The 23,061-nt window shown below is 54.5% G+C and overlaps 1 protein-coding gene across 13 annotated transcripts in view; it reads right to left on the reverse strand.

Annotated features, from left to right (window-relative positions):
* The window catches only part of Lrp8 (LDL receptor related protein 8), an 83,974-nt gene that overhangs the window by 47,862 nt on the left and 13,051 nt on the right, over positions 1–23,061 (reverse strand). For 12 of the 13 annotated variants that reach the window (XM_063236517.1, XM_063236521.1, XM_063236514.1 and 9 more), the window contains exon 3: positions 4,307–4,429. In XM_063236517.1, the coding sequence (XP_063092587.1) occupies positions 4,307–4,429 (123 nt within the window). Of the gene's footprint in view, positions 1–4,306; positions 4,430–16,784; positions 16,804–23,061 lie in introns of those variants that run through there. The other variant, XM_063236520.1, reaches the window with a different exon arrangement.

The following is a 23,061-nucleotide window of genomic DNA, read 5'->3' on the forward strand; positions in this document are numbered from 1 at the left end:
GGGGCAGAACTGTCCTCCATCCCAGGCCCAGATACACTGCTTAACTTCCTGTGCTTAACCAGTGCTCATGAGAACAGTGATGGGGAGCGAAGGGGCATCACCAGGGCTGGGGACTCATTGACCTTTGTAGGCAGGTGGTACAAGGTAACCGTCTGATGTTCCCTTTCAGGATCCCTAAAGCCAGTGGCCTCCAGGCAGCATGACACAGGGGAAAGACCATGAGTATTAGGCCGACTCAGTCCAGATCCATTTGCTGCTGCTCAGCTCCTAGGCTCGGGTAAATCATTCTGCATCCTGGCTCCCCTTATCTGAAGATGGGGCTAAACATTCCTGGTTTGGTGCATGGTTTAAATGAGGAAATATGGAAATCTTTATACTCAAAAGCCTGGAACATACCTGGAGCTCAAAACACAGTTGCCTGTGTTTTAGTTCATTAAATGGAAATGCAAGTGGCTGGCGGAGGAACGTGGTCTCTACCCCAGGAGTACGTGTGAGTCTGCAGAGTTCCCCACAAAGCAGCTCCCACCCCAGAGCAGCCTCTCCCTCTGGCACAGATGCCCCAAGGGACAACTTAGGCCTGCCTGTGCAGGCTCTCCAGGTCCTTCCAGGCAGCAGTGAAGAACCCCAGTGTCTCTCAGACAACAGCAACCCTCTACAGCTGGCAGGAGGGCTGGCAACTCCACCCTGGAGTGGCTGCAGGCATCTAGTAATTTCCAGAGAATCCTGCCCCAGAAATCCAAACCCATGGGTATTTCTCCAATTCATAAGTTCACAAATTAACAGAAAGGAAAATGTCTGTTGGGTAAAAGAATGAAAGTACTTGGCGGCTGCGCATTGGTCAGGCAAGTCTGCAGTGTTGATTCACACAAGTTTCTGGGAGAGATAGCCTCCAGCTAGGGCTGCCAGGAGGCCAGGCCTGGGACAGTGGGGCCCATCCCACCATGCCGAAGGGGGCACTCCCCTGGATCGGGTGAAATGCATCTAGCTGGGTCAGTCCCTATTTACTGGGCCCCCATCTTCCTGAGCTGTCATAGGAAGGTGAGGTTGGTTAATCAGTGAGGCTTATTTCCTTCCAGGCTCTAAGATGCAAGGAAAAATCCCATATTCCATGAGTAGCACCCAGAGTGCAACTCATTTCCTTCAAACCACCCCTCCACCCCCACCCCTCCCAGCAGCTGCCTGAAGGTGGGTCAGAGCCTTCCCCAATCAAGGGAGCTATAATTAGAGCTGAAATGCTGCTTTCATTAGGCAAATGTTCTGCACTTTTCTGTGGTGACTTTGGCCCTATTTGATAAGTATAGAACTCAGAACCAGAGAGAAACAGGAGAAGGAGAAACCCTGATCAGCTAGGGGTAGATAACATTGTCGGAAAAAATGTAAGCACGGCTGCCATAACCCTTCCGCTTTCTATACAGCGGCCCCCACACTATTCTCCAATTCATATCATAATATTCTGGGAGTTACGTTGAGGGCAGAGGGCTCGGGGTCCAAATAATAAAAATATCACTGTCATTTATTCCAGTAAGTACCCATACTTGAATTCTCCCTTATATCCTCACAACCCCTGTAAGGCTGGTGCCATTATGCCACTTTTCAGACAAAGCAACTGAGGCTCAGGAAGACTAGGCAGTTGTGTTAGGTCTCACAGGTTAGGTCTCAAAGGAGCAGACCAACTGTATCAGATACTAATTCACTGTGCATTATCCTCTCTGATCTTTCTATTAGGTGCAAGGAGTGGGGCTGGAGCCTGAGAGCTGGCACAGGCCCAGAAACCTGGCAGGCCAAGGAGGCTGCTATGGCAACACCAATTAAATGGACAGCAGGCTGGCTGCTGGGTTCTCATCCAGTTGGGAAGCTAGGATCAATTCTGCTCCCAGGTCCCCAGCTCTGCCTTAGTTTCGCGGTTGCACTGTGCCAACCTCCTCCAGGCAGCCCTCCCTGTGGCCTCGTCTGCCTCTGACCAAGGTAACTGCATAGGAAGTAGGGACCCCAGACCTGTACCCCAGCTGGGCAAAGGAGAAAGAGGGACTCAGAATATTAAGAGCTGAGAAAACCTGGCCTGTGAGGCCTTTGGAATTTTGGATGTTAGATCTGGACCCGGACAAGTGAGAAGGTAGGGTCTCAGACAAAGGATGGATCCAAAGGATTGCTGGTCTCTCCTCTCCTGGGTGCTGCTGTGGCTGCTTCTTCCAAGCGTGCCCTGGCAAACCCAAGAGACCTTTCACCATGGAAGGGGGAATGTCCACAAGTAAGCTGTGCATCTTTGAGGCGAATCTATCAACTTCTCCATTTGCCCAACTGCCAAATAGAAGCAGGCCTGGGAGGCGGGATGAGTGCAGCAGGAGTGCTCTGCACAGCCACGATGGGGGAAGAGACAGAGGGGCAAAGAGAGAGGGAAAGAAGGGTCTGGCAGGGAGGAGAGAGCTGCTGAGAGAAGATGAACAGGAGGGAGGCAGCCCAAGCCCAGGGCTGGATGGGGCCTGAGGAGAGGCAGGAAGGAAATGAACATCACTGAAGAGCAGATGTGGGAGAAGGGCAGCCCGGGCAGCCTCTGCGAAGAGCCACAGTGAGCCCCTCTGCCCACAGTGTCAGGGCGGCAGCTGGAGTAGTGTGGAAGGTATAGCTGGCCATGGCAAGGGCAGATGAGCACTGGGGCCACAGCCTACTCCCCAAGAGCACTCAGATTGCACAGGACTCCGCCCTGTCTAGTTGGGCTTCTGCATCAGTTTCTTTCTAGACTCAGTTTCTTTCCCTAAGTAGGGTCCAGTTCCTTCCCAAGGCCACCCTGAGAATGGGAGCCCCAGGTGGGTGTAGCTGGGCTTTGTTCCTTCCAGAACTCAGGACAAAGCACTGGACTCCCCTCCAGGGCAGCGAGGAGTCTGGCTGCCAGTGGGGTGCAGACAGGATGTGCCTGCAGGGGGCCTGGCAAGCAAGAGCATGGGGACAGCCTTGTGAGGGCCCCTTGTCTGGGGCGGGGGTCTCTCATTCTCCCTTTCTCTTTCTCTGTCATGGAGGGAGCTGGTAGCTCTGTTGCTAGGAGACGAGGAAACCCAGTTATCACCAGCCACAGCCCTAGATGGGATGCTGGCTTCCATTGTTCCGGTTTCTGCCCGTTACCCCTAAAAGGAGCTCTGCCCACTCCCAGCCCAACCATCCTCCAAGCTGCCCCTCCGCCCAGCCTTTTGTCTCAGACTTGAGCTGCTAAAGCTGTGCCTCTGGACCACTGGGTCCCTCCCCACCTCCTTCTCATCTCCTTTTTAATTTAACAAATGTCACGGAATGACCTGCTGGGTGTAAGTTTGCTTTGAGGATTAGGGCCTGGAAAAGAAATCATGGAGAGACAAAGCCCCGAATGAGGGAGGCGGGCCCAGGGCCCCAGGTCTCCACCTTGCCCATGGCTGCCTCTGCAGCCACCCTGTCCACAGCATGGGCAGGAACTGGGGCCTGAATGTCCTGGCTAGATGGCCACAGACAAATCACTGAACCTCTCCGAGCCGCAGTTTCCACCTTTACAAGATTCAGGAAGTGACAGTACCCCCCCACACACATACCAACCCCTGCTACTGTGAGGTTAAAAGGAATTAGCATGAACAAAGAGCTTCCTGTGGTGCCTGGTACCAGGGGAATGCTCAACAAGTGCCAGCTGCCCTCCTGCTACTGGAATTGCACATGGGGTGGCCCAGAAGATGCACTGTGGCCTCTGAAAGGATTTTGTGCCCTGGATGGGAAGCTGCAGCGGTGGAAGGCTGGGAGGTAAAATCAAGAGGCTCTATCTTGAGGTCACCTTCCCCACCCCTAAGCAATTTACCTGTGGTGCGAAATAAATTCCAATGGGCTACCTGTGCATCAGTAATGCCCCTTAGGCTCCACCCCAAACCTAAACTACATGTGTGCCCCCACACCATGTGTCAGGCAGAGAGAATGCCAGGCCCCGATGGTCATGGAGTCTCTCTCCACATTCTTAAAATAAAGGCCACTTTTATTTCATACTTCTTATCTTTTTAGCCACACCGAAAATTCTATCAGCTGCATCTGGGTGTAAGGAGTCAGTGGACTGCTTCTAGTTCCTGGTGCTCTAGAACACGGTCCAACCTGCACGAGGACTATGAGAAAAGTCTAGAAGCAGGCTAACTAGCAACCATGTGGCCTTGACTGTTCACCAGGACCCCCCCGCCCCAGGCATGGAGCAGCATCTGCTCATCACTTTGTTGGGGCCTCCCAAGCCAGCATGGAGGAGCTAAAGAGGAAACTGAGGTCCAGATCCAGGCCCAGGCCCACACTGCCCCAACCGCAGGGGAGGACTCACTGCAAGTAGTCTCCGACTCGTCAGAGCCATCGGGACACTCCTCCTCGCCGTCACACTTCCACCGCCCAGGGATACAGTGGCCACTGTCGCAGGTGAAGTCGCTGTCCACACACGTCCTCTTGGCTATGGAGCAAGGAGAAGAGCATGAGGAGTCAAAAGGATGTGGAAAGCTTTCCTGAGATACCCAGTCAGGGGCCAAAAAGTGACCAGAAGGTATGCAGTTAAAAGCCAGGCCACATGACCTGCTGCAGCACCACACGGCCACAGCGTACCTCACCATGCAGAAATACACCCCCAGTGCAATGCCAAGTCCAGCAAGGCCAACAGAGTCCATCACACTCTTATCCCTCAAAGCTCACTGCTGCCGTCTCCACCTCACGGCAGCTTTCCCTCACCCACTCTGGTCCCATTAGCCAGTGTTCAGCCCTTTACCTGCCCATCCCATCCCATCCCATCCACACTGGCAGTCGAGACCCCATCCCAGTGCACCTGGGAGCTGGCCATGAACCTAACAGCACTCCTTGGCAAGAGGAAAGAGGCATCTTATGTGCGCAGTGGTGACCAAGCACCGTGTGGGCAGTCCCCACAGCGGTCCCTGGCCCGGATGCCTTCTTGAGGTCATGCAGAGGAGACCTCCCATTTCTGTGCCTTCATTTGGATTCCACTGGGGCCTCCTTCCATTTGTGAGACCTTGGGGATGTTGTTAGTTCCCAAGCTTCCTTTTCTAGCTCTTTATAATGGGAAGAAGGAAATGAAGAACCATGAGGACTGAGGAGAAGGTGTGCTGTCTGAGGAACACGTCACAGAGAACCCGGCACACCACAGATACTTCTGAGTGGCAGCTGTTCCACAGTCTAAGTATTAATGAGGAGTGAAAGAAATGGGGCACTCGATCCCTGCAGCAGGGAGCGGTGCCTGGGCAAGGATGTGGGTACTGGTCCTGGCTCTGGACTCTTGCTCTGTCTGAAGATGCCCCATGTGACTGCTCTTTGCTATCTGGGCTCCCCAGCTCCTTCTGGAGTGTCTAGTGCTAACTGTGGGCAGGACAGTCAGGTCAGCTGTCCTGTTCGGCCTTCTGGGATAAGCATAGGTGGCCTGGTGACCCCAACATGCGGGGAGACGAGGCCTTGGGGACCCTGGCCTTGACTCCCCACACTGTAACCTACTGGCCTCCTCTGGAGCAAACCTGTGTTCCACTTCTACACCAGCCACAGGCCAGGACTGAAGGTCTAGGAGCTGTGACAGGGTAGCAAAGCAGAAGACAGAGCCCTGGGCGGGGAGGTGGGAGGCCTGGGTTTGCCGTGTGCCCTCAAACAAACCACTGTCTGTTTCTGGTCCTCAGTTTCTTCATCCCTGGAAAAGGGGTGGGAGATAATCATTTGGTGTAGAAGGCGTTCCAGAGCAGGAGGCCCAGAAACAGCGAGGGCAATCTCTTCTCACCTCAAAGGAAGGTTCCTCAGCACAGCAGAACCTACCAGGCCTTCAGGATCCCAAACTCCAAAGTCCACCTTTGGAGGAGCTGGGGTTGGGTGGGACACCAGAGGCCACCTGGATGCTGCCTGCCCCCAGCTTACTCCCCTCTCCTTGCTTTCAGCCTCTATACTTGCCACACTGGCCCCACCTCAACAGCTGCGATGTCCTGTGCCTATTGCACCACACACACCGTCACGCTTTGCTCGTCCTGTCTTTGGGGTGAAAGCCCTTTCTCCAAACACTGCCTTCCGTCAATTACACACTCGCCATGAGCTCTTCTAAGAAGCCCTCCCACAAGCCAGCTTCCTCTGTGGCCCTCTAGCTGCCTTCAGGGATTTGGGGAGAGACTGGTTCCCTAAATTCATTTCTGCCTTTCTTTTCCAGAGTCCTTATAGTGTATCTGCATTCTAAGATGAGTTTTCTTCGCATCTGCCTTAGACGTGTTTGTGTTTGTGCAGCGTTGGAAGAAACCCAAGAAATCACGGTGCACCTACGGTTAGGGAGTCTGAGGCAGCCCTCCCTGCGCCCTGTACCACTGCCTCCTTTGGGTGAATCATAGTCCATCTGAAGTCAGCATGATGTGAACCACAGCACTGGAAATCGTTCCCCTGCAAGAAGTCCAGCATCCACGGTGAGAAAGGCATACCCCAGGTTTTCTTTTTCTTGTTCCAACAATGCTGAGAGTTTCCTGTACAGCAGTCTCCCTTATATGTGTTACCTAGCAAACTACAGACCCAGGCCTTTCACGTTCTCCCTTGACATGAGGAAACCCAGGTCCAGAGAGGCTGTTATATGCCTACATCATAACTGGGTGAACTTGCAGTCAGGTGTACCTGCCTTTACCCACCATAGCTCCCTAACAACACTCAGTCAGGTGGAAGGCAGGCCCCATGGAAGCAGGCAGGAAAGCACCGTGGAAGCTTCAGCCAGTGACTTACCAGCCTCTGCCATTGGACACAGAGGTCAGTGAGCTAGCCAGGAGACCAGGGCAAGGGGGCACATACTTCTGGCCAGGATGCGTGACCAGGCAGGGACTAGAAGAGTAATGCAGGCTTGCAGGTAATGTGAAGGCTCTGTCACTGGCCACACTATGGCCAGACTCTCCAGGACCCTTTCTTCCCTGCACGCTGGACGCTCAGGGGTGAGCTTGGTCTCCTTCCATGTACCAAACCCTTACAGGCACTGGGCAAGACCAGAGTAGCCAAAAGCATCACCACAATCCCACAGAGCAGCATGGAGACCCAGCAAACGACAATGGCAGGAATAGTGTCCCTGATGGTGTTTTCCAGAACAAATCTGCTCACTGTCCAGGCCACTCTGGATACTTTCAACCCCGGCTCTGGCTTGGCATCTTTCACCTGTAATCTCAGTGACTTCTCATAGCTATGGTAGTAGCTGTTGCTAATGTACTCTATGGAAGAGGGAACTGAGGCTCAAAGAGGTGATGGTGGGAGTTCAACTGCATGTCACTGTCTCCATGAAGGCCCTTGGTCACCTGAGCATTAGCTGGCTAAGCATGCAGACCTGGAGAGGCAGGGACAAGTCGGTAAAGGTCAGCCATGTAGCACAGAAGTACATGTGAGAGGTGGGCCCTGGCAGTGTGCCATGTATGTGAGGCAGAGACCTGCCCCGGAACCACTTGTGCTCTGCTTATGTTCAGCCTTGGGGAAACTGAGACAGTGTGGTCAGGTTTAGGTTTGGGGTCACACTAACCACTATGGAGGGCCCAGCTGGAAGTGTGAGCACACAGCAGGATTTGGAATCAGAGCTGAGCCTGCCTGTTGTGGCCACCTCTTCACCAAGTGACCCTAGGCAAGTCCATTCCCTGTCTGAGCCAGTGGGATGTGACTTTCCCATGCAGCGCTGCCACAAGAACGAATGGCATAAAGGCCCTCCGGCACTCTCAAAGAGGGACCAGCAGCAGGCCATTCAGTGTAATGAGTCCAACAGTCCCATCGAGAGGCCATCTTATGCTTGCCATGGAAGCAAGCAGTCGTAAACTGCAGAGTAAGCTGCGGCAGACCTCTCTTTCTGGGCCTTGGCTCCAGTTCCCAGCATGATTTCCCAGCTGGGCTGGAGACCGTAGCTCCGTTTCCAGGGATTTATGTCCCTCCATGCCAGCCTGCCCCTTGGACAATGCCCACCTCTGTGAGTCCCTGTACTCCACGACCCAGGAGTGATACATAGTCATCCAGGGTCTGTGACATCATAATCTGGTGTCATGGCAACAGATAGGCTGCCATAAAGGACTCGGGATTCCAGAGGGCAGTGACAGTGTAGGGACAGTGGGAAACTCAGGACAAAGGATATGCATGTTACTGTTTACAGCAGGAGTGCAGGCTGACGACAGTGTCAGACACTACATGGCCAATCAGGCGTCTGCACTTACTCAAGTCACACAACTGCTCTCAGCCTCCCTCTTATCTGCCTCCAACACACACAGAGTTGCTATGAGGAGCAAATGGGCTACGGACAGCACCAGGTCTTTATATAAAAGCAAAAAAAGCAAATAGGTGCAGGTCTGACGTGTGGCTTGGGGCCCTTTGGGGAGCTGCCTTGGCCTCCCTTCTCATCAAGAGACGGGAGTGGGTGCTGATTGAGTCTCAATCCTTCTTCTCACCCAGGCTGTACTCTTACAAGATTATTGTGATCACTCAGCCCCTCTGGCAGCCCTGAGATGATGCACACCCTCACACTGCTGTGCCACCCACAGCACGTTGCAGTGCAGTCAGGGGGCCCCCGCAGAGCTGTTCAGGGTCCTTCCTCCTGCCAGTAGATGTCCCTCCTATTTACCACAGAAGTCGCTGCTCAAGGACAGCACACGCCCATTGGGGGCTGCATCCAAATCCAGGCATCGACTGACTGCTGCTCCCACGGAGTGGCCAGAAAGCCAGGGGCAGCTGCAGAGGAGGGCCATGTGTTCAAGAGAGGAGGCTGCGGGGTGGTGGGAGTGGAAAGGCTGCTGCAGGAAGAAGGCTGCAGGGTCTGAGTGGAGGCGCTGGGGTGAAGGCCAGTACAAGGGGCCTGAGATCTCCACCAGGCCAACATGTCCCCGCAGACACAAGCCGCTCAAGAGGCCCAACACAGGGCCTCGCTTTCCCTGAGCTCACCCAGGACCCAGCCAGCCTCTTGTGGAGCACAAGGCTGCTGTTCAGTAGCCAGCAAAACCCGGGGCTCACACTGCCAGAGCCTGCTTTGAGATCAGTGAGGCCAAGCAACATGGTAGACTGGCCCCTATCAGAAGGAGGAAGGGCAGGGGACAGGACAGTGAGCAGGAGCGGCCATCCACCCCAAATTCTGGGATACCTACTCTTCCCTTGGAGGTTCATGCTACCAGTGACTTTCCAAGGGCCCAGAGAAGGCCTGCAAGAGACACCTGAGTCAGTGTTTCCCCAGCACTTCTAAACCTATTCAACCAAGAAACTCATTTCCCAAGAAAAAGTGGCCAAGTGAACCATCCCCAGGAAAACACCACACGCTTCCAGTCCCGTCATCGTAAGAGGGGATGAGCTCTGCAGAATGACACGGGCTCCAGCCCCCAGGCAGGGTCAGCCCAACCAGATGCTGAACCATCAGAGGTGACTGATAACTGCGCCCAGAGTGGAGCTTTGGGAACCCCACTGGGGAGACTCCATGCTCAGGGTGGGGACTTTTTGAGAGGATACCTCCGGATGTGGGGGACGGATTGATACCAGGCCACCTGGGTCTGAGAAATGAGCTATCAGGGATGAGGCTGTTTCCTGAGCCCTGGAGAAACGCGAACCAGAGACCCAGAAGAAAGGGAGATTATAGCTCGATACTTGCTCAGCAGTCTGGAGCAGGTTCCCTCCCAGGGACCTCAAAAGGGAAACAAAAATGTAAATCCCCCACCTCAGACCCGAAGGCACAAAAGGGCCCTGGCTGTTCCTATTTCCCCTCCTAAGCCTGGGCCAGCCCGACAGCAGCTGGGCCACTTGTACCCAGGGCAGGGAGATGAAAGGGCTGCTCCCCCCACTATCACCCCTTCTTGCAGAGCTAGCCAGACCCTGGTGTTGCCAAGACGACCACTGCCAGCTGAACGAAGATCCGGGGTGGAGGCAGGGGGTGTGCCAGCCCACCCCCGGCCTACTAACCTGGCAGGCAGATTTAAATGACAGCCCAGGAAGCTACTATTAAACTGTCACCCTAGTCAACAGGACGACAGACCCAAAGTGTTCTCTGGCTATAGCAACAACACAGCAGGAGTGAGAGGGGGAGGAGACCATGGCCCAGAGCAACCTACACCCCTCCCAGGAGGCTGCCTGCCTCTCCCCCCACTGCCAGAGCCACCCTCTCAGGCTGCAGCAGGTCCCGGCATGGAGCGGGGGTGGGGTCCAGGGGCTAGCAAACTTTATTCTTTGTTTTTAAGCAGAAGACTTTTCCCAAGTAAAACTCCACCATGTGAAATGTAACGAGGGAGTTGCATGCTGGAAGCAGGGTGGCAGATGGGGGACCCTACGATTTCCCCACCATCCCATCAATAGTTCTGCGAAAGCCTGGAGCTCGAAGCCCATCGCCAGCTTCTCTGGGCCTAGCAAGGATGAGTTTGAATCCTATGCCCTCCCTACACACGTGACTCTCATAAAATACTGAAGACGGCTTTCGTAAGTTCCTCTAAGGCATGGACTTACACACCTAAATTCCAGTGACAAGACTGCATCACAGCCTCTGCGGCTGCCTAAGTCAATAAGCTGTGGATGGCGTGGATCCCATCACTGCAAGGAGGTGTTTTCCCGAGCCCAAGCATCCACTCTCTGACAGCATCCTAGGCCAGGCTCTTGGTAATGCTGGGAAGCGAACTGTTCCCACCACATGATGGGCGGGGCACAGCTCTCAGCTTTAGGGCTTTGTACTGCCCAGCGGGCTCTGGGGCCACCACCATCCATCAGTGGGTGACATCTGAGTTCGCTTCGCCTCCCACCCTTCCATCCCACCTGGGGAGGAGGAGGAAGACTGCAGGAGCTGAGGACACAAGAAATATTCGAGGGAGAGGTGGAAAGAATGAAAAGGGGGATGTGGGGAGAACCACTGAGGGGTAAAAGCATCTTTACTTTTAAACTGGAAAATTCTCTAGCATGTCTCCTCTCCTGACCTATTCCATAGGGCTGTGCCTTCTAACTAGGCCACATCACAAGATGGAGCAAACACCACCCAAGTGTCAGAGGTACAAAGATGTCAGACAGTCACGAAATGGGGTGACTACGGCAGAGACAACTTTCTTGGGGAGGTAACGTGTGCCCTGGGCTGAGGGATAACTAGGGAGTGTCACCTATCACCCTGCATCCTGTAGCTATGGCAGAGAGGTCATTCCATGAACTGCCTAAATTGCCATGGTCCAGTGTGGAGCTAGGTCTCCATGCCAACCTTGGCTAGCCTCTTTAAGGAAGTGAAGGGGACAGGAGGGAGACCCAGAAAAGGGGAGAGACTTGAGCAAGACTTCCCAGCCAGCAGGGTGAGGGTCAGGATTCAAGGCCACGTCCCTGTCCTCTGGTCCAGGGCTCTTTCCTCAATGTCCTCAGCCCTGTGTCCCCTAACAGTACCTGGTGGCAAGTGGGCATTCACAGAATTGCTATGGCCCCGCTCCTCTAATGAACCACGCCATGCCTTTCTGCTCTGGGCCTTCGTTTCCTCACAGGAACAAACCTTTAAGGAGCCCTGCACAGCTGACATTCTGCATCTGTAACCCAGGGTTGTGGTTCTTGGCCCTGCTCCAAATCCTTCCAAAACAGTCACCTGGAGCCTCCCATAGCCGATTCCTCCTACAGACCAGCACATCCCAGCTGCTCTCGGACACTGCCTGACCCCAGCCTGGCTGTCACTAAGGGAGGCTCAAGCCCTCCCTGGGGTATGTGGGACTCCTTGTCGCCACAGGGAGGATGAGCGTCTCTGAGGGAGAGACGACAAAGGCGTCTTCCTGTCCCTGTGATTTGTGTATGCACTGGGTATTGAACCAGTGACAGCGGGGTCCTGAAGGGAAGGTCAGGGAGGTGATGTGGGAAGGGCAGGACCAGCAGGACCTTGGCTGATGCTTCCAAGGAACCAAACATGATGTGAGTACAATGCCTGAAAAAGTAGCCTCACTGCCCATCCTCCAGGCCTGGCCAGCCCCACCTGGATTTCTGGCCACCCCAGTGGGCACCAGTATCATAGGTCCCAGGGAAACAACTAGAAGAAAACTCAGGATATGCTCAAAGAAAAAACCTCCAGAGTATAGGAAGCCAGTCCTGGAAAAGCCCTAGGACCTCCAGCCAAGGCTTCTGCCTGGCTCTCAGGGTGCCTCCACTGGGCAAGGTGCATCTGACCTATCCCAAGGGAACTCAGCCTCTGTCCAGACAACCTGGTCTTAACCCAGCCAAGTCACCTAAAACTGACAGGTCTCTTAGGCAGTCCTCAACTCCTGGGACCCTCACAGTACCTGTTCTTGCCACCAGTCTCCTGATGGAAGGGTAAGGTCGGGGACAGCTCCATGTCATTCCCACCCTTCTGACACCAATATGCTGGGTGACACAGGGTAGGTCTCTTGGATTCTCAGACCCCACTAACTGTGGGTAGAAAGCCCAACGCCTGCTGCCTGAGCCAAGAGGGGCTGTGAAACCCACGGGTGCAGACACTGACTCCAGTGACGAACTCAATGAACTCCCTGTGCTTTTGGGGACAGGTCTGATCCCTTCACCTACCCACTGGAGGTCAGGGCACTGTAGCTCCTGCTGTGGGCGGTAACATCCATGCTATTCCATCCTTCAGCCACTAGGCAATGGATGCTCATGCTGCGAAGCAGCTCTGGCTCAGCAAAAAATGCAAATGATTTCACCAATTAGGCTGGGAAGAGAAGCCTTTCTAAGAGGAGCCCCGTTGGCCCATCCTGATGACAAATGGGCAGCGACACCCTGTTATTGAGAAACCTGTCTCCTTGTGCTGGGCCTGCTGCCTCTCGGGGGCCTTTCTGTGTTGAGCCTGGGACCCTTGCCAGCAAGTGTGAGGCAAATTATGCCCAAGGAGGTGCTGTGACGCTGCCACTCCCAGCCCCAGGTTAGCCATCTGGGAAGTCTGTGCTCACCTGTGTGACCAGCAGGAGGCTGTAGGTTAGTGGGGCTCTGTGAAGTCCCACAGCCATGCTGGGAGGCTGCAGGATTACTGGAAGATTAAAAATACTCCACTGAGAAGGGGTTAACACTGGACTATCCTGTCTCCATCTGGGGGTTGTGGCTGTGTTTTGTGGCCTGGTCATGAGTCTCCTGTATCTCCATGCCTCGCTGTCTTCCTCCATAGCATGATGGTTGGACAAGATGAGCTCCAGGCTCCCCTCCCTACTAGTGATGATGTCAGCCATCCTCAGCCCCAGGGAAAGGCCAACAGAGGGAGGGAGTGGGGGCTGGGCCCTCTGGTCCTCCCCCTCTAACCTGTGCTTCTGGCAGGGGGCATACACCCAGAGCCAGCACCCTCTGTGCTCCCAAAGGCCTCCCCACACTCAGCCATCATTGCTTGTTCTGCTGGCTCCCTGTATCCCTTAGAATTCAGCCAAGGGCCTTCACAGGCACTCAGGAACTCTTCAGCTTCTGTGACCCGTGGCCTCCTGCTATACATAACCCCTGACAACAATGGGCTTTCTGCATGGTCCCTTACTCAACAAGCTCCTCTAGGCAAGCAGCCTTCCACCTCCCTCTGGCAAACCCTCCCCATCCCAGGAGGCCTAGTGCAAATACCTCCTTGATAGTGTCTGACAAGACCCAGTACAGCAGAAATGAATAGACCCCAGCACAGGGCCTGCAGGGCCCAGAGGTCCACAGCAGACCTTTACAGCCTCGATTCCCCTGAGGGATACTCATTTTGCCACTGCATTTTGGGCAGGCCAGAGCCAGATCTGTAAGAGGCCCTTCCAGGCATCAGCACCATGAGGAGACCCTGCAGCCCTGATGGACAGTGCTTGTCTCCTTGCGATGGCTCAGGGAGACATGGGGCCTCCACCAGAGCAGAGCAGGCCTACGAAGTCATCCCAGCAGCCCAGTGGGCTGGAAACCAGGAAAAGCAAACCCTTCCCAGTACGGTGATTGGTAGCTGGGTCCTCAGGAGTGGAAAAGCCTCACAAGGGCTTCTCTGGAGAATTCCACAAAGCCAGGTCTGAACGGGCAGACCCTGGGCACCCCTCTGGGCCGCCCTTGACCTCAGGTGACTGAACAAGCCCTTTCTCTCCTGTGCCTCAGGCTCTTGTAGTCATTGGAGGAGAAAGGAATGGCTCCATGGACACCATTCAAGGAGCCTCACATGGACAGGCAGAAAGGGACAGAAGGATGGAAGGCACTCGGGGCAGGTGGAGGTATCTAGCCAGTGGGGTCAGTCCTCACTTCCAAGAGGGCATGAGGACAGCAGAGCACAAAGATCAGGGCAGGTGCTCAATGGAGAAAGAGACAAGCCCTGAAGGCAAGGACAACAGAGGAGCCTCAGCTGGAGATGGGGACCTTAGGGAACAAGGAGAGTATCTGAATGGGAAACTCGGAGGAGCCTACAAGAACAAAATGGGAGGTGGACCTTTCTCCAGAGTTCACAGCCAAGTTGAGCAGACAAGTTTCGAAGCTATAACAGCCACAACCCAGAGCAAGCTAAGATGGTCTTGATTAGCATCGAGGGTAGAGAAATCACAGTCCATCTAAGAAGCCTCATTTTCCCTCTCCAAATCTCAGTGCCTGGCTGGGAAAGGAGGACACTGAACTCATCACCTCCAAGCCCTCCCCCATCGCTCCCTTGTCTCCAAGTTGGACCTCAAAAAAGAGCGATTTTAGTTGGCTGCAGCAGGCTGGGGAAGTTCACCCTGAGAAACTGGCTCCAGAGGGGAAAAGTATTCTTTTTAGCAGGTAAAGAAGCTGTTTCTGGCTTCTTGGTACATTTTGGGGGTGAAAGGAATGTGGGTCCTTTCTCTGAAGCCCTTTAACCTCCTAGGAGTTAGTTCCAGCAGGCGCAAGGGAACATATGGCCCGAGAGCAGATCCTACCCCTAGGGCGGGAGCTTTTGCTGTGTCATGCTGCCCAGAGAGGGCTTCTCTATCCGGGCAGACTCCAACCTGTTGTGTGCCGACAGCAAGTCCATTGTGGAGTCCCACGGACAACCTGGATAACAATCAGTCAGCTCACCTTTCAGGGTTTCAGTTCCTTACCTAGACTAGGGCAAAGGACCGGTCCTGTGTTAGAAGGCAGGGTGCATCCTTGTCAATAGTGCTGTTTACTGTTCATTCTCACCACTGTGGCTTGCCTGCTACGGCTTCAAGGGAAGAAAGCTGGGCTGGCTTCCTGCTGGAGTGGGAGTGGGTGGGCAGATGGACAAGGAGCCTGGCTGGGTCCCAGGAGGTCCTGAAGCTGGGCCAGTCCACAGGGGCACTGCGGGGAGGCTCAGGAGGAGCCAAGGGGCCGTGGGCAGAATATACCTGGAACTCGGGCCTTGGTGGCTGGAACCCAACCTTGTGTTTCATAAATAGGGAAAATGAGGACAGAGAAGACTGGGCTGACCTAGGGTCACACTCCCAAGGCAATCTCAGCAAAGCAATTACACTGCTGCGCAAGCTCCAGCCATGGAACAGAACTGCAGCTTAAGAGACTCACAGAATCTTAAGGCAGCCTTAAACTCACAGGAACAGAACTGCCTATCTTGGGAGGATCTCGGAATCTTAAAATTCATATGCTAAAAGAACTCAGACCCATTCAGCTGAAATTTAGGCCTGGGAAGTCACCAAATCTACACTCTGTGAAATCACACAGAATCTGAGACTCTCTCCAGCAAAAAACAGAACCCTAGGAACTCTGAGTCACAGGATTGAATCCAGGTGCCAGAAGCAGCAGAGGCCACCCCTCCCCACCCACCAGTACAGGAATCCTGTTCCCAACGTGGACATATGGCCACTCCAGCCTTCTGGCTGCTCTCCATGACAGGACCTCAGTCAGCTGTGCCCGATGGAGGCTGGACACGTTCCCTGCTGAACAGGGAGGGAAATCAGTTCTCCACAGGAGATCCCCACTTCGTACAAATGGATTTTTCACCCCTCCTTGTTCTTTGGCTCTGGTCGGAAAGATTCCCAGGGAAGTGGAAAGGAGCCAAGAGCTGCCACGAAGTGACTTTAACCAGCAGACAGGCTGGTAATAGGTGTCAGTGGGAAAAGGAAAGGAGAGGGGCGATTAATTCCAACTTGCTATGCGATAAAGGAAATTAAGGCATAATACTGAGAAGGCTGCAGTTCCATTAACCTGTGTGGAATACCAATTACTTCAGGCTTCTCAAAATTGCTAGAAATAAAGAGAAAACCCGAAAAGAGAATGTGACTGTGGCCCAGGACTCGTCTGGATTAGGCTGTTTGTTTGCCCTGGCACCCTAATGATGGGAATGAGGGAAAATTCCCTGTTTCCTAGGAGACAGCTATGCCCAAGTGGGGAAAGACAGGCAGGCCCACATGCAGTCACTGGACGGATGGCAAATGCACAAGGTACAGGGTGTCCTGGGGCCCACCTCAGGGAGAGCCCCTCAGCCAGCACCCTTCTGAGCTCGTGCTTAGACGCCTTTTCTGGTAGAGCACCTAGGAGGGCCTTGCTTCTGCCAGCTCCTGTCCCCACAGATAGGTCCTAGGCCTCAGCTGTGGGAGGCCAGCGAATCCAGCAAGGTCCTATCGTGAGCCAGTCACCTTTGCAGGGAGCTGGTCCCGTGAGGCCAGCTCTCTGGGCTCTGGCTGAGCCACCTCCCTCCTTTCTGAGGCCGCAACAGGCAAGGGGCACCGACAATGTAATAGCCACGGGCCTTAGCACAGTGCCTCAGCCAGAGGCGGGCCAGGTGCCTGGCAAGCTCACGTTCCCACAGCCATCTCAACTCATGCTTAGAGTCCCTCTTGCAGAACTGCCCATCAGCCAGGGGTCCTGAGCCACAGGGTTACCCTGGCAGAGGTCCCAACAAGGCATGCTGAGATCGCCTATGCTCTGAGTACTGCCTGCCATCCCAGGGTAATTCCACCCACCTTGTTATTTCCTTCAGATGAACAACACCTCCCTCCAGCACCAAGGTTTGGAAAGAGTCTAGACTGCTGCCTGCTGTGGCCGTCCTCCTGCCACTGGGGCGGGGGGCGGGGCTACCACCACTTGGCTTCTCTGAGCCTGTGTTTTCCTCATCTGAAAAACCTTTACTTGTAGGGTAGCTGGCTATGAGACCAAATTAACCTCAGTGCCCCACACAGGGCCTGGCATTCAGAAAATATTCAGTGATGGACATTCCTCCCCAGGTCCTCAGCCACCATGGCAGTGACTCCCGGCCACAGGCTTTGTTTACAATGGGCCTCCAAGCAGTTTTTATTACAGTTTTTAAAGGGTGCCTGCTCTCTATGCTTCTTCTCTGACTTATTTTCTCTATGTACAAAGAAGAAGGGAGAGTGAGGTGAGTAGAATTTTCACCAGGCAGTTAGCTGGGCTTCCAAGGCAAGTGGTTTTAGAAGCAGCTGCCCCAGCTAATCCTACAAGGATAACAAACCTGAGTGGAACAGAGCAAGACTGGCCCTCAGGGGTACACAAGCAGCAGGTGGAAGTCTGGCCAACTTCCCTGCAGCCTCTGTCCTGACCCACATGGGTCTCCGCTGCACCCCACAGAGAGCACCCCCCACCCCCCAAATGGCCCTTCCTCCAACCACACGCAAAGTCCCAGCCAGGCAAAGCCATGTGGGGAGACAGAACTGGAAGGCACCAGCCACCTACTTTTGGGCGAATGGTGCACCTGCTCAAGGCCAAAGCCACACTTGCTGGGAGGCTGGGGTGTCTGACAAGCACACTGTACTCATTATTTGGGTGTTGAGAGTGGAGGGCTCCCTGCCTCTAGCCTACTGGGACCCCACTCCGACACTGAGACTTGCTCTAGCCTTGTCACCTTGTGTTTCAGTCACTCAGCTTTCTTCCCTGCCAGACTGGCAGTGTATCTAGAGGCGGGATAAGATCTGTCCAGACAGGTGTCCTGGGGACGCTTTGGAACATACAGATGGACAGAGGGATGAGTATAATCTTGAGGCTTAGATCTCTTAATATACACAAAATTTACAGCCAGATATTTAGACTATACCACCCGAATTCTGCAAACACAGTTCAACAGAAACCACTAAAATACTACTTTAAAATCCTCTGTTCATGCATAATGACTTGTGACTTTAGTGCATCCCAAGCTCTCTCCTGTTAGATGGCACCCCACTTCCTTCTCTCACAGTATACAAGCCCCTTTTCGTATTTGCTTTCTCCCTTTTCCAAGACAGTGGTATAATTCTAAGGTGAACAATCAGGAGGCCTGGGTCCCGGCTTTAGCTCTATCCTGGGCTGCTGTGTGGCCTTCAGGAAGCCACTCACCCTCTCTGGGCCTTAGTGTCACCACCTATTGGAGGGGGGAGTGAGTCCCACTCCCCTGAGTGTGTTCTGCTCTAGCCCATTGCTATACCTGGGAGACAGAAGCTGGAAGATAGTGCTAGCACCTAGGCAGGTGGCTCTGGGCAATGGGTCAGGTCCAGACTGCAAGGCTGGGAAGGGCCCTGGCCTGGTCCTCAGAAAACCTTGAAGACAAGTGGACTTCGTCATTGTGCGTAGAGTCCTCTTCTGTTCACTTTACGTTGGCTTTTAGTTCACAAAGCCCTTTGCATATGCCTCCTCAGTGAGCCCTTACAACTACTGGGCAAGGTTCAGAGAGGGATGGCATGGGCCATGTCACACAGCAAGCCAGTGGACCATTACCACCTCCTCTAGGAGTGGAAAGAACACAGATATCTCAGTGAGGATTCTGAACTTGCCTCCTAGGCAGCCCTGAGAAATCAGGGTGGAGGGTAGCAGTATTTCAGGAAACTCACTAAGCCACCAGGAAAATCTAAAGCATCGTAATGCAAAGACAGGAAGGGCCAGGGCAGCTACCCCCTGGAGCAGCAAGAGCTCCAGAACAGGCCCTCTATACAGAGTCTCTGTGCTTGGGCAGGCTGGAGTTTGTGCATCTATCAAACGAGACCCATCAAAGGCAAGCTATGACCTGGCTGAACGCAACCCTGCTCACTTTCTGCCCAGTCTGTCTGTGACCACCACCTCAGCCAGCAGAGCTGAGGAGACCCTCTCCCCTGCACACAGAGCTGCCCAAGAGCCAGGCCTGGGCACACTACACACGCACAGCAATGCATACAGACCCTTAGGCACCTGCATACAGCACATACGCATGCAGGTGGGTACACATGCTTACAGAGGCACACACACACTCAGATGTGCACTTCACACTGAACACACTCACACACACGTCATGCTTTGTACGCACCAAAGCATTTGAGTCACATACCCACACGTGCACAGGTGGCTTCGTAAGATGCTCACCCAACACAGAAAAATATGCATTGAGTTTTTCCCTGCCTCTTCTGTGACAGCCAGATGGTGGGATTCTCCCACAGGGCTACCATTTAATGCTCTAATTAATTTTTAAAATCTTAGGTACCCATAGCCTGGGTTTGTTCCAAATACACCATACGTGGCCTAGTCTAAGGCCCAAGAGGACTGTGGGGTTTAAGGGGAGGGGACAGCACTGCAGCCAGGGGATCCCCACCATGGGCAGGTACCTAACCTAGCAAAAGGGGAGGGGCCAAGGACAATCTGCCCAGAATGTGGGCCTGCCCTGGCACCAAGGATGCTCCTAAGACGGAGATGGGAAAAGATCCCCCTCTCCAGCATCCCTGCCTGGAACATCTGACCCTGCCTGCACACTTCAGGAGACAGGGAGCTCAGTACCTGCGGGGGCCACAGGTTCCCCTGTCCAGTTCAACTGCAGTGCAGAGGTGTTGGAGAACACTCAGGTGGCTTGGGGCCGCAGGTCCAGATCGAAACATGCCTTTCCTGAACCCTCCTCTGCAGAGCATATGAGACACAGAGCCAAGGGAGAGCTGCAGGACTGGGTGGGGTATGCCTTGCTCCTGCGCCACCCCATCTGTGCATCTCCAGTAGGGCAGGCTGCTTGGGGTGAGTGAACCAAAGTGTACCCTTGCCCTATCTCCCAGCAGCCATTACGTAGTCAGGCATGAGGGACATCCAGGCCAGCAGAAACAGGCCCTCCAGGTCTTTCTTTTGCCTCTCCTGATGAGGTCTTTGCTGCTGAGTATTTGGAAAAACACAGCAATACACTACTGCCTCGCTTATGACTAATTCATTGTCAAGAGCTCAGTGTAAGCAGAAGGTGAATTAACAAGGCTTAATTACATTAATGTTGTGACAGATCTCACCAGAATTGGGGAATTCCCCATCCTACGCCCAGGGCCGGGCCTGAGTTTGCTTGCTTGTGATGAAGTGAGAGGCTGAGATGACTGTCATCCAGCATCCCAGGGCCTCTGCCTCCTAGATAAGGAGCAATTTGGGATCTCTCCAAGTCCATTTCCAAAATTTCCCTTGGACCCTTCCCTGATGCGGTGGTTGACAAACTGCCTTGGGCAGTCAGAGACCAAGATCTGAATCCCGCTGCCAACTCTCCTGTACCACGTGACCTTGAGTGAGTCTTCCATGGTCTTGGTTCCTTGACATCCCTTTCAGCAAAGGGACAGGGCAGATCACCTCCACAATGCTGTTAAAGGACCATGTAGTCATTAATGGAGAGCTAAGGTGCTCAAATACGTTGTCCCCCACACAATGAGTGTCACAGTGGAGGTCACAAGCTGTGCCCCCCATCTTGTTTAATACCCAGTCAGTAATGCTTGAAGGCAGGGACTGCACTGACAGGGAAACTACAGCACTGAGAGGGAAGAGATGTGGGGTCTGACTGTGGGTGAGTGGGTCATATCCTTGGGTGATCACTGTACTCTGTGCAGGGGTAAAGGGATGCTATCTGGCAAGAGCTCCCCAAAGGATTCAAAGAGCCAAGATCAGGCTGAGGGGGAGCACAGCACCCAACAATAATATCTGCAATGAATCTGTGGATGCTAGAGAAAGGGGAGAAGCAGGCATCCATGCACTAGAGTCCCATGGCTGGCTGTCAACCACTCAGTCTGGGCTAAGCTGACTCCACCTCCTACCCAGCTCACCTTGCTGGGGTCTGGCCCTGGGGAGAGACATGTGGAGGAAGCACTCCCTGTATCCCGGACCGACACTTTGCCAGGCCCTCCCGGCTTCCCCTGGGGCACCGGCGTGGCCCAGGCACAGAGCATACACACAATGATTTATCTCTAATGACTGCCATATTAATATTAATGGTAAGAAGGCAATTCTGGCCAGCTTTAGCAACAGCAGGAAGGAGACCCAGCCCCAGCCACCTCCTCCACTTCGTCAGAGGAGACAGCAGCCTGGGGAGCGCAGTTTAAGGGCCCTAGGCTCCACCCTTGAGCACACCCACATCCTGTCTTCCAGGGAGGCTCCAGGGTTGGTCCTGTAGCAGCTGAAATCCTGTTGCCAAGGACTTGCAAGGGAAGAGTGTAGGGAGGATGGAGAGATGGGCTGGCTTTGCCTCTGTCAGGCAAGCGCATCCTATCCAGTTTAAGCACTCCAACCCTGCCACAGCCCCCCTCACAGCCTCTCCATCCCAGCCCACCCACCCCCGGCTCCCCATGTGACCTAGAGGAAGTCACTTCTTGTCTCCTACCTCACTATTCTCCAAGTAAAGCTGTAAGGACTGAGAGGTGATCCTCAGCAGAGAGGGGCTCAGCGCAGGACACCTGTGATCACTGAGAGCCCAGAGACTGGTGCAATGGACACCACATCAAGTCAGGGGCCACTGAGGAGCTGGGCAGGCTTCAAGCATCTCTGGTTTCTATAGGGCTGCCCTGCAGCCAGACCAGCCAGGGGACTTGTGGTAGGCCTGGGACTCACAGGGCTTTTCTGGACAGACAGATAGAACTTTCCCCCAGAAATTTTAGAAAGAACTTCCTTACGGAATGGGGTTCCATCCAGGAGGCAAGCACACGGGGGATCCCACCACTCACTCAGGAGCCCTTTGTGGGCACCTCCTCTGTGCTGGGCTGTTGGGGGCTGGCAGAGACGGTGTGACAGCCAGGCCCACTTGGAGAAAGCCATGCTCTGACAGCATTAGAGGCTCCCAGGGAACCAAGGCAGCCCCTGTCAGGCCTGCCCACCCCAGCTGGTAAGTCAGAGCCTGAGATGAAGGGGCTCTTTTCTGTGAAAGGGACATGGGCAAGCCCCAAGCAACTTAAGGAGCTGAGCTCTGGCCCCACAGATACCCTGCTCTGAGCCCTGATGCCCCTGTGAACCTAAGGGCTTCCCCGACCTTGGGCCCTCCCTGCCCTGACAAACCCTGACTGCAACTCAGCAAGAGCCTAGAGCCCTGCCCACCGCCACATCCCTTAAGGGCTGGACAAGAGGAGGTCTTAGAGGGAGTACTCTCAGGGAGCAGGGTATGGACCCCGCTGTCTCACTTAGATGGGGCATGGCCAGCCCCAGGCAGGTGGCAGACTCACCCCTGCCCACTCAGCATCTCCACATACACCCTTCCAACAGTTCCAGGGGAGCGGGCTCCAAGGAGGCCCAGCAGCCAGACCACCAGCTGCTTCCCCTCCCCACATAAACTCTGGCCACAAAGCCTCCTCCCCCAGCTCTGCCCGCCTGCGGTGACAGCCTCTTGGCACCAGCTCTCCCCTTGCCTCCATCTGTCAGGAATCAGCGCAGACAGACTGTGAGAACCACAAGAGGAAGGAGCAAGGTTGCTTGGCCCCCTCCCCTCCCCCTGCCTCCCAGTGCTCTCCCCTCCCCCACGCACACCAGCTTCCCTCCCCCTGCTGTCTCTCTCCCTCCCCTTCCATCTGTCTCCATCATTTCCTACTGATGAAGACATTGACAGAGTGGGCATGTGGAGGGGGAGAGGCCAAGCAGCCAGCCAGCACCCCAGTTAGAACCACGACCACAGCGCAGCCACCCATCTGTCTTCCCTTCTCTCCAGCCAGCCAGTCAGTGCCAGTGGAGTTCAGGGCTCAGCGTCTCCATCTGTACAATGGGCACAGTGACTCCTACCGGGCCCACTTCCAAAGGGCTACCAGAGCCTGGAAATGACAGGTGGAAAGGGTTTTTCTCTCCGGAGAACACATGTAAGGCAAATAGCCGGTTCTCCAGCTTCTTCCTATTTATAGAGGGAACAAGGACCTCTCGGGAGCAGTGAGGCCAGATGGGCCCCGGGCAGATGTGTGTGGATGGCAGTAGGAAGCCAGGCAGCCCCATCACTGTGACAACTCTCACTGTACCTGAGGGAGCGAGCAGGGCAGAGCTGGGGAAAGAGGCCACAGAGGGCAGTCACCAGCTGTGTAGGGA

The sequence above is a fragment of the Cavia porcellus genome, unplaced genomic scaffold, assembly GCF_034190915.1.
Source record: "Cavia porcellus strain 051 isolate PalLab524CR breed Dunkin Hartley unplaced genomic scaffold, mCavPor4.1 scaffold_25, whole genome shotgun sequence".
Lineage (NCBI taxonomy): Eukaryota > Metazoa > Chordata > Mammalia > Rodentia > Caviidae > Cavia > Cavia porcellus.